Source organism: Micromys minutus (assembly GCF_963924665.1).
Source record: "Micromys minutus genome assembly, chromosome: 11".
NCBI classification, from domain to species: Eukaryota; Metazoa; Chordata; class Mammalia; order Rodentia; family Muridae; genus Micromys; species Micromys minutus.
Window position 1 is genome coordinate 51,031,094 of NC_137980.1, and position 12,051 is coordinate 51,043,144.

Consider the following 12,051-nt stretch of genomic DNA (forward strand, 5'->3'; position numbering starts at 1 on the left):
CGTGAGGACTCCTGTGCTCTCATGACCTCTCTCAGGCCCCGGAGTGCTTGTGAGGAGAGGCGGCATGGTGGTTAGTCTGGTGTCGGGCTGTATGGGAGCAGGTGCCTCAAAATTAGGAGTACCAGGGGGACCGAGGAGTCTTCCTGAACTGTCTCTACTGCCCTCTTGTCTCTGGTGGGTCTGTGCCATCATAGGATATCAACCTTGCCATTCAACCAGAGAGGCCTCGGCTACAGCATACAGGCCCAACACGTTCCATATCTGTGTGTGTGTGTGTGTGTGTGTGTGTGTGTGTGTGTGTGTTTTAATATTTTCAATTAGTTTCTCATGCTCAAAAAAAAAAAAAAAAACCAGCAGGAATACTCTAAAATATTAGGTTTCTTGATTTTTCTTACATGGTGTGTGGACTGGCAACAGTTGGCCTGCCTTGGTTCCTGGCATAGCATCCACTGATTGGGGTGAAGGAGCTCTATTTAGATAGGAAATGGTCATACTAGTTCCCCAGTAATAGACACACCCCAGACTCCTGGGCATCCATGCCTTCATTCCTGTCCTCAGGTGTCGAGGGAGACCATGCCTCTTTATCTTCCCCACCCAGGCGTCATACAGAGGACAGAGAAGCTAATTTGAATGTACTTTATTTGTTCTAAACAAGGACCCCTGCATTTTTATACTGTGGCAGGAGCTCTTGGATTTTGTGCCGGGGTGCTGAAATGGCTTGGACAACTTTCAAGGGGGGCAGGTATTTCTGGGGTACCAGGAAAACGGGATGTCGCTGTTTCACCTTCCTGTTAAGGTTACACAGGTTCAGGAACAGAGACTTAGGGTCGTAGATCTCCTTCTTCTTGGTCTGGGCGGGGATGAATGACTGCTTGTTGAGGGGCTCCACCAGCAACCGAAGCAGATCCTTTCGAAAGATATTCCAGTCATTTTCCCTCAGGAACCTCTGACACAGGTCTTCGTCACTGAAAGGCAAACACAGAAGCTGTGTCCCAGGGCCCCTCCTGGCCTCTGCCCTCTGTCCGTGCTGAATAGATGTCTTCCACCGCACCTTTCAAACCCTAACCACATGCCCTGCACCCTGGCTCTGTTCTTCCCCACATTTCTCCACCTCCTTTGCTTTTCTACCAACTCAGTTCCTTACGTCTGTGCTGCCCTGCTGCCACGGCCAGGAGCCACAAGTGGGTTAATAAGTGACCGAAATGTGGCCAGTGTGAGTCAGACTCACAACCACGAAGCAATGTGAACTATTACTTTTCAAATGCATAATGTGTAGAAATCATACTTTTGATATATTGAACCTAATAAAGTGAACTGAAGTTAACTTTCGATTTACACCCTGCAATAAAATAGCTGGAACGGGGACAGCGATGTATGCCTGTAATTTCAGGACTTCTAAAGCACACGCAGGAGGATCGCTGTGAATTTGAGAGTTCTGGGCCGCACAGTGAACTGGAGAGTATTCTGGGCTGCAGAATGAGACCCTGTCTCAAAAAGGCAAAAGAAGGCCAGCAAGATGGCTCTGTGGATAGAGGTGTTTGTCACATAAGCCTGATTACCAGGGTTTATTTATCCCCCAGAGCCCATGGGAAGGTGGAAGGAGAGAGCTTATCCACAAAGTTGTCCTCTGACCTCTGTAGGAGCTCCATGGTTCATATGTATTTACACACACACAGCATGAGCACACACAGACAAACACAAAGTAATAAAATAAATTGAAAATGCTAATAGTAAGGCTATTGGTCATGGCGTGTGACAATGAGCTCAGCACTCAAGGGGCCAGAGAAGGGGGAGGAGTCTGATGCTAGCCTGGTCTACACAAAAAGTTCTAGGACAGCCTGAGCTACATAGCAAGAGCCTATCAGAAAAAAAAATATGCTGCTATTAGTCTTTAGCTTTGGGGGAGATGTCAGGAAAAACTACAATGGGATGAGGGTGCCTCCACATGAGACGCCACTGGTACCCATGAGACAGCTACCATCAGAAGCATGGAGATGCTCTGATGGAGTGGGCGAAAGTCTCCACAGGACTGAGGGATGCTAATTGGTGTAGCTGCTTTGGAAAGCAGTCTGGTGATGTCACAAAAGGTTAAATACAGTTACCACACAGTCTACACCAAGAGTATTACAAGAAATGAAAATAGCCTCATATATAAGCCCGTGCTAGGGGCTGGAGAGATGGCTCAGTGGTTAAGAACACTGACTGTTCTTCCAGAGGTCCTGAGTTCAATTCCCAGCAACCACATGGTGGCTCACAACCATATGTAATGAGATCAGATGCCCTCTTCTGGTGTGTCTGAAGACAGCTACAGAGCTATCTATTCATTCATGTACATTAAATAAATAATTTTTAAAAAGCAGTCTCAAAAAAAAAAAAAAAAAAACCTTTGTAAGATGGTCATTCACAACAGCATTGTCCATAACAGTAAAAATAGAAACAACCCAAATGTCCAACTCATAAGGTCTTTCTCCTCAGTCTGGGTCTCAGTGTCTGTCTCTGTCTCCCTCTTCTCCCACTCCTCCCTCTCCCTCCCTCCCTCCCTCCCCTCCTTCTCTCTCCCCCCTCCCTCTCCTTCTCTCAGCCCCTTCATCACAGCATCTCAGGGAGCAGCAGTGATACCACAGCAAGGGAAGGGCATTGCCAAACTTCTCCTGTCTCATCTGGACTCACCTGTCGGGTAGCCATGGACATTCCCTGGCGAAATGACATTGATCATGACAACGGCAACTGCGGTCCCTAGAGATCAGCCTAAGACAACACCCAGCAGACACAGACCTGTAAATATTAGTAATGTCCCCGCCCATGAAAGCTAACTGTGCACATCTCTTCTCAGTGCTGTGCCGAGTGCTATCATGTTGGTAGCTAGAAACTAGCGGGATGGTACATTTATACCACGGAAACAAACATGAGACTTGTCTCCTGACTCCTAGCAACCTGGCTGGCAGACATTTGCCAGCTCACGGACCAGGCCGCCTTGTCTTTAAAAGTTCTCTTAACTCACATCTTCTTACACAACAGAGTATTTTTCTCACTCTCACTCACATTTACCACATGCCCAGCTGAGTCTTTTTGTTTGTTTGGTTTCTCTGTGTAGCCCTGGCTGTCCTGGAGCCTGATCTGCAGACCAGGCTGGCCTGAAACTCAGACATCTGTCTCTGGATGCTAGGGTTAGAGACACGTGCCACCACGCCTGGCTACACTAGCTGAGTATTCAGTTTTCACAGCTAACCCATTTTGCAGACAGGAACTACAGGCTTGAAGAGACCAAGGGAGCGTGCCAAAACCTATGAGGGACAGGCACATAATTACGAATCCCTACAGGATAATTTACCTTTGGACCTGGAGTCCAAGTTAGACAAAACTGTGTGTCACCTACAGGTTCTAACAGTCGTGCTGGTGTCCAGTCTATTTTGTGAGTAAATAGTATCTCCAAACCCACCTCTCCTCTACTGTTGCTGTATCACTGTAGTCAGATCTTTGTTCTGTCGTGTGTGCCGTGCCGTGGGCATTGAAGGGGTAGTTTTCCAGTTGTCTAGCCTAGGACACTCACAGGACAGAGGCCCGGTTTAAATTCGAAGCATTAAAGGCACACACTGGCCCTGTTTCCTGAGTGACTGGGCAGTCCAGGAAACCCGGAGTTCAACAACGAGTGAGCTTTCAGTCCTGTCTGGCAGCACCGAGATGGTATAGCAAAGCATTTGCCAAGCAGTGAAGGGCCAACTGCTCCGACAGCCAAAGGAAACCTCCAGGAGTTTGACGGTCACACACCTGCCCCTGCCACAGGCATCACGTGAGGGGCCGAGGCTCCTCACATTTAATAGAGACACCCAGGCTGCAGAAGAAAATGGCGCCCTGCAGCTGGAAGAAGCCAACAGCCATTTCCAACTTTTTTTCTCTCACCAGCAGCCAAAGCTTGGCCACAGCCGCGTACAAAGTGTTCTTTGCTCTACCCAGTTTCTTTCGCTTTTGTTTTTAATTTTGAGACAGGGCTTGGTGTAGCTCAGACTGGTCTCAAACTTTCTCGATAGTTTTGAACTCCTGATCTTCCTACCTCCACCTCCACAGTGCCAGGTTTACTGCCCTGAGCTGCCATACCGGGCCTCAGCGACTCCTACTTACGTACCTACCTTCCCGAGCACTGAGTCTGTCCAGTGCAGGGTTGGGGAAGCCCTTATATTGTTTCTCCAGTTCACACTAGAATCTACATAAATGACAAGACTACATGTGGGGGGTGGGGCAGGAAGGGACAAGGGTAAACCAGAGGAACAGGAGAGAAAACAAATTTTGTTTGAAAATGCCACAATGAAAAAGAAAAAAGAGGGGAAAAAAGGTGGAGTGCTGGAGAGATGGCTCATTGGTTAAGAGCACTGACTGCTCTTCCCGAGGTCCCGAGTTCAATTCCCAGCAACCACATGGTGGCTCACAACCATCTGTAATGAGATCTGATGCCTTCTTCTGGTGTGTCTGAAGACAGCTACAGTGTACCCACATACAGGAAATAAAAAATCTTTAAAAAAGAAAAGAAAAGAAGATGCCACAATGAAATCTAATGCATGTGCATTGATTTAAGTTTTAAAAAAGTAAATGGCTAAATTTTTCACATACATGCAAAATATGATTGTGCCTGAGAACACCCTATTGTCTTTCTAAATGAAAAAAGTAGGGACACACACCTCACACACCCATTCACGCACACCCTACATGCCCATTCACCCACACCCTACACATCCATTCACCCACACACACACACCCATTCACCCACACACACACACCCATTCACCCCCACACACACACCCATTCACCCACACACTCACACACATTCACCCACACACACACACCCATTCACCCACACACACATACCCATTCACCCACACACACACACCCATTCACCCACACCCTACATGCCCATTCACCCACACCCCACACACCCATTCACCCACACCCCACACACCCATTCATCCACACCCCACACGCCCATTCACCCACACCCCACACACCCATTCACCCACACCCCACACGCCCATTCACCCCCCCACACACACACCCATTCACCCACACCCCACACACCCATTCATCCACACCCTACACACCCATTCACCCACACCCTACATGCCCAGTCACCCACACCCTACACACCCATTCACCCACACCCCACACACCCATTCATCCACACCCCACACACCCATTCATCCACACCCTACACACCCATTCACCCACACCCCACACACCCATTCACCCACACCCCACACGCCCATTCACCCCCACACACACATGCACATGCTTGAGCATGAACACACATGCATACTTCCCCCTCCCCTCTCCCGCTCCCCTTGCTAATGGGAAGCCTTATTCAGCGGATCTAAAACATGTACGCACTTTCTCAGCACTGACCTGGGATAGTCCACGTCCGTTTTTATCATCTTTGCCTTTGTCTCCACATCAATCATGTTAAAAAATTTTTCTTTTCTTATTCGTATCAACTCTGTTCCCAAGCTCAGAAGGATGAAGGGCCGAGCATCACGCTGGATTTCTGGGAGGAAGGCCTGGTGAATGCCCTAAGGAGAAGTCCCAGACAGTGAAACCTCACAGACAAGCCAGACTCACCAGCAGACTTTCTAGGTGGGAATCATGAGGCCAGGGAGGGGAGGCCCAGGGTTCCATCCACTTCACACCAGCGCACTTCCCGGCCTTCCAACGTCCCAGCAACACACATCGAGGGGTTCTGCTCTCAGGGACGCTCACATGGGTATTTAAACTTCCCCTGTGTCCAGTCTCCAATCTGTCCATCCATTTTGAGCTAGGGTCCTTCCCGTTTGCCCAAGCTTGCCCGGATCCAAGGGCATCTTGTCTCAGCCTGTGAGCAGAGCTAGGGCAGGCGTAACACCATGGTGCCTGGCCCTGAAACACTTCTCTCTGCTGAGTAAACCCATTCTGTCTTCTAAGACTCAAAAGAGAAAGACTGGTGGTCTTCTAGACCTTTCCTTCCCCAGCCGCCTTCATGCCAACTTTTCCCATGGACCGTAATGCTTGCTCTACGCCCACTGACTTGGAGAGCGTTTGTCCCCTTTGCTACAGTTCATGTGGTGTTTCTGCTCTTGGGAATGAGTCCTCTGTAGTTACATATGCAAAAGCGATAAAGACTACAGATAAGCAGATATGCTATACACATCCAGCCTGTTTGTTTGTTTGTTTTAGACAGAGTCTCTGTACATAGCCCCGGATGTCCTGGAACTCACAGAAATCCACCTGCCTCTGCTTCCTGAGTGCTGGGATTAAAAGTGAGCCACCATGCCTGCCATCATGCCCCCTTTATGAAACCATCCTGAGCAGGCTGAGTTGTGAGGAGAATGTGGTACTGTACTCCCAGATCCAGAGACTCAGTTCAACTTCTTAGCAGTTAAGACTCAGGCAATATGGGGAGCAGATATTAGTGAGCCCAGAGCCTGCCATCCTCAGTACGGTGGGCACCGTGGCCCCTCCTCACCGTTGCCAGGCCTTGCCCAGAGACCACCACATGGCTGACCTTCAAGGCTGGAGAAAATATTCACAAATTTAATCCTCATTACTGCCTCCGGGCACAGGGTTCCTCACCCTCAGATGTGGAAAACAAGACTCAGAAAAGGAATTTGCTGGTTCACAGTCATGCAGTTCGTAATCACAGACTAGACAAAGGTGGTGGGACGCCACTGTTTGCTGCGCAGCCTCTAACACTTCGTAACATAACCACGGATGTGGCTCCTACGCGCATCCGCACTTTACAGCAAAGATACTGAGCCCGGAGAACTGGCAACTGTCACATGTCACAGAAACGACCAACCTTGGATTTTACCCCGTTTGTCTTCAGAGTCCTTGCTTTCTGCCAACAAAACACTAGGAAGCTGAGGAACAAAGAGGTTAAGGGTTTGCTCAGGATAATGAGACACAAAGTAACTGGATGTGACCTCTGTGGGACAACATTGTCCTGCATGGGCTCTATCTACTGCCTAGCCACACCAGAGCCACATCAGGTCTCTTTAGTTAGACCCCTAAAACTGCTCCCAAAGACCCTAGGGATAATGAAAGTCCTCCTTTCTGCTGTCAAGGCCTGGGCTAGCTCACCCTTGCCCAGCTCTCCAGCCTGGCCTTGCTCCACACACTTTGTGTGCGCTGTTTCAAGCCGCCTGCACTCCGTTCTAGTCCCTGCCTCCTTCCTGCCTTTGCACTTTCTTCCCTTCAGTCTGGAACAGTCTCAGTTTAAACATTACTCCTCAAAGCCCCTGGTCTTTCCTTGACCACCCCATGTAAGAAGCCTCTTGGTTTCCAGTCCACGTGCAGCCTCACCGTCCAGTTGTTTCCATCTTTGTAACTCATCTGTTTGTCGCGTGTCCCTCACTGGGTCATGTGGTGCAGGGGGCAGAAGCCAGGTTGCTCTACTCGCCCACACTGGCACTCATCCTGTTCTTAAAAACGGGCCAGACATGCAGGAATCTGCTGAATGAACATGTATGCACATGAAGTCACATGTTAGAGGCAGCAACTGGCCTTGGGGAATTTCTACACTCATGATGAGACCACAGATCCAGAGAAGGGGAGTGATTTGCTGAGTGCCACACAGATTTTAGCGAAACGAAAATGAGAAGCCTGAGCCTGCTTCTCCAAGAAGCTATTCCTCTTGACTCAAAATCTGGGCCTCTGCTCCAGTCCCCACCTGTTTCCTGGGCATCCTAGCATGGGGGGAGGAGTGTCATGTGACAGGGACTCAGTCACTCCTGCCCCTTACACAACTTCCCACCATGTCACCATCAACCCATCTTCCCTGCCTCTAGCTGGCCTGAGTATCCTCAGCTACCATCTTGGTGCCCTGGGTTGTACAAAGTGAACCTGGAAACCCTGACACACAGCAGAAAAGCAGGAAGTGTGTGCGTGAGGGGGCTAGGGGCACTGGGTGCGGCTGGAACTGTAATGGAAAGAGCTGGAGAGGAAGATCCTCCGCTTGAGAAAGAAGATATCTCTGGAGCCTTGGCACTGAGCCTGGTTGCAGAAATGCTGAATGAGACCAAAATGACGTTCTTTAAATATCTCAGAACATCTCGTGGCAAGGGAGCAGAGTTCTGTTTCACCATGGATGGGGGTAGGTGGAACCAGTTTAAAGTTACTAGCTTACTAAACAAAAGGAAAACCTTCCCAAGAGATTAACACACACACACACACACACAAAACAAGCAAATAAAAATCCTTAAGTCAGTATTCAGTATTGATGGATGATGCTGGGGACCCAGGCGCCCTGACACACTCAGGCCAGCGGAAAAGAACATTCACAACAGTGGTGACATGTGGAAAAGGATTACAAGGATGGTCTTGAGCACAGCAGAAAGGACCAGGTGACAGAGCCATTTCCAGGCTCCAGGCAACCATATACAGCCCCTTCCCAAGTGTGCTCTGCATCTGCTAGCTCCGCGCCTTCCTACCTTTCAGCCCCACACTCATTGCGGGTTAAAAGGTGACCAAGTTACTGCATTAGGCTTTTCTTTTCTTTCTATTGCTTTGTTGTTGCTGTTGGTCCCTGAGACAGGATCTCCCATGCAGTCTAAGCTGGCCCGAAGTACTGCCCCAAATAGGGGCATCAAACTCTGCCTGGCTACATTGGATTTAGATTTCCGATGTCTTGAAGACTTATTTTTATTTTCTTTTAATTATGTGCAGATGTGGTGGAGGTGTGCGCATGTGTGAGTGCAGTTGTCTGAAGAGTCAGAAGAGGGTCTGTCCAGAAGAACCCAGGGGTCCAGGTTCGATCCCCCGGAGCTTCCTGATATGGATTCTTGGAACCAAACTCAGATCAAACGAAAGAGCAGCATGTGCACTTGCCTGCTGAGCCATCTCTCCAGCCTCTAAAGATTTATTACTTTATCTTTTATTTATGTGCCCAAGTGAGTGAATGTCACATGTGTGCAGGTGCCCACGGGAGCCAGAAGGGGGCGTTAGATCCCCCAGAGCTGGAGTTAACAGGGTTGTGAATCATCCGATGGTGTTGAGATTTGAACTCAGGTCCTCTGCAAGAACAGTATGCACCCTTAACTGTTGAGCCATCCCTCCATATAAGCCTCTCTACGTATATCAGAGTTAAATCTGAGTTCATGATGATGTCTTTAACACGAATCCACCCCTATATGTAGCAGTCTAGCATCTTAAAATTATACATATGCTCTATCCACTGAGCAATCTCACCTGGCCCCAAACAAGTGACTTCTAACGGCTGCTTTGCTGTAATTATCTGACAGTTTTTGGAGTGTTTTTGATTTATTGAGATTGTTTTTGTGGGCATCCATACTGTCTGTAAACAATTCTATTGCATCTTCTAGGCTGTGTGGTTTCCTTAGTACTGGGAAATTGTATCCAGGACCTCACACATGCTAGGTATTAGGTATGGGTCCTGCCAGAGCTACATCTCTGCCATCTTCTTTTGTGTGGTTGTTTAGTTGTTTATGGGTTTAATGAGTATGAATGTTTTGTCTCCACATGCATGCCTGGTGCTCAGAGGCCCTGCTCGATTCCCCTGAAACTGGAGTTAGACAGTTGTGAGTTATCATGGGGGATTTGAACCCAGGCCCTCTGAAAGAGTAACACACGAGTGCTCTTAACCGCTAAGCCATCTCTCCAGCCCCTATTTATTTGTTTTTTAAAAATGGGTCTTGCTAAGTTGTTCAGGCTGACCTTGAACTTACAGTTCTCCTGCGTCACAAGTGCCTGGGATTGCAGGCCTGTAACACAAGACCACCCATATATAAATTACCTCCTTTCTTCTCCTTTGTTTGTATGCTGTGTATGTGTGGTACCTATGCAGGTGCCCACAGAGGTAGGAGACACCCCTGGAACTGGAGTTACAGGTGACTGTGAGCTGCCATGTTAGTGCTGGAAGTGAATCACCCAGTGGTGCTGGGAGTCAAACTCAGGACCTCTGCAAGAGCAGCCAGAGCTCTCAAGGAATGAGCCGGCTTCCAGCTTCCTCCACCTACCTCTTCTTCTCCCCAGTCTGCTTCCCTCCCCCATCCCTCCCTAGACAAGCACTTTAGCACTGTGAAGCAGCAGCAGCAGCAGCCCTATCTACAAATTTGTCTGTTTCTATGACAGGGTCTCTGTATAAAAAGTAATGGGCTTCATCACAGCATCTTGCTGTGTGTGGGTGTATGCGCTTGTGTGCACATGCATGTAGAAACCCTAGGTCAATGTCAATCTTAGATGTCATTATTCAGGAGCCATTGTGTTGGCTTTTTTTTTTTTTTTTCTTTTTTGGAGAAGGGGTCTCATTGGCCTGGAGTTTGCCAAGCAAGGATCCACCTGTCTCCACATGCTCAAAACACTACACCCCATTTTCTCACTGGAGCTCTGGCTCAGATTCAGGGACTTCGTGCTCATACCTAACATTTTGCCAGCTGAGCTCTCTCCCAGTTCTCCACTGTGATAGCCATATGCAGGGATTATTTTTGTTCCTTCCCTTCCCTCTGCTTGACTAAGGGAGGGAGATCATCCTCATCTCCAGCTGGTTCTCTCTTTCCCTGATTGCCCACCCCTCTGCTTCCTTGTAATACAGTAACATAGTCTGTAAGTCTCTTAAAGCCTTTCCTCTTCTTCCCTGGTCCCCCGACTCTTCAAAGACCAACCATAACATCCTTACTGTGTCTTTATTTCATTTACCTTGGAGACAGGGTGTGATGGTATAATCCTGGTTGACCTAGAACTCACTAAGTCCAGGCCAGCCTCAAACTCAGAAAGATTTGCCTTCCTTTGCCTTCCAAGCTCTGGAACATCAGCCAGTGCACTTAGGCGCTGGGCCACCTCTCCAGCCCCATTTCATTCTTTTCTTAATAATCTTAATGTGTGTGTACACACATGCTGCATTGCATATGTAGAGGTCAGAGGTCAAGAGTCAGTTCTTCCCTTCTACTGTGTGCTCCATGGACCTACGTCAGTCTGTCAGGCTAGAGCTACAAGCGTTTTCACCCCCTGAGCCATCTACAGCCTAACACTATTTCTTAACACTATTTCTTATATCATCAAGTCTAGAAAGATGTGTTTCTGAGCCTTTCTGCTCACAGCAATACATTCCAAGCCCATCTGTGCTGTGTATCAGACTAAAGAACGCTCTTGGTACACTTACCACAATATCACCTTCCTGTATCGTGTGGACCTTCATGTAGACCCCCACTATGGCCTCCTTGGGGAGTTCACCAAATTTGGTGTTGACCATGGGACATTTGACTGGTTGACCATACCTGGATCTGAAATGTGACATCTTGTTAGAACTGTTTGCCAGGCCCTACTGCAGATGAAAGCCCTCCTGGAGAATTCACACCTCCAAAGAAGGTGGGAAAACTCAAACCCAGAGGGAGTCTGCCTGCTGCTGGCTGGGATTAGAGATGTGTGAGAGAAACTGGATTTGGGAGACAAAGAAATTAGAAACTAGTTTCCAGAAAGCTGCTTGCTGAGGAAGGAGCAGATGACCCTATACTGCTGAGCCAGCCTGGTGAACAAGTCCAGGTATAAAGTTCCAGTGGGAACTCGGGTCTACTTAATTCAAAGCTCCTATGGGGACGGAGTTCCCAGCAAGGAGGACTGCTTACAAAAAGAGACTGTTCAAAGTGTATACCTTGGGACACAGTAGAGGTTGAGGCTTTTTGACAGGAACACAGAGTAGAGGTGGCCTCTCTTTTTAATAAAGGTAAGTTTTCCTGGTTGGGCTACAGACCCTGGCCTTTGTTAACTTTACACACACAATTCTGTTGTATTGTGTTTGGTTTTGGTCTGTGGCAACAGGAAGAGAGAATCTAGGCAGTTTAGATTAGAAATAGAGAAAAGATTATCAGCTGAGTATAGCTGGAGCTCAGCTCATACAAGACGGGCTTCATTTGTGCCTCTCTGAGGAGAGCACAGCAGTCCCTGTGTCTTTTACTTCCAGGTCCATGTTGTCCCTTCTCCTTACTGATTCAGCAAAAACACCGGGTCTGTTTTTATTTCTACCTCGGGAAAGCTGGAACTAGGAATACTCCCTACAAAGGAAAACTACCTGGAAACCAT

General features: G+C 48.3%; 1 protein-coding gene across 1 annotated transcript in view; it reads right to left on the reverse strand.

Moving 5' to 3' along the window:
• Nucleotides 1-622: 622 nt before the first annotated feature.
• CNBD2 (cyclic nucleotide binding domain containing 2) overlaps nt 623-12,051 on the reverse strand; it is a gene marked incomplete at its 5' end in the record, with an annotated part of 53,157 nt that continues 41,728 nt past the window's right edge. Inside the window, 3 exons of the mRNA XM_080924860.1 lie at nt 623-965; nt 5,392-5,555; nt 11,135-11,255. Of these exons, the coding sequence (XP_080780986.1) occupies nt 647-965; nt 5,392-5,555; nt 11,135-11,255 (604 nt within the window). The 3' untranslated portion in view covers nt 623-646. The remainder of the gene's footprint in view (nt 966-5,391; nt 5,556-11,134; nt 11,256-12,051) is intronic.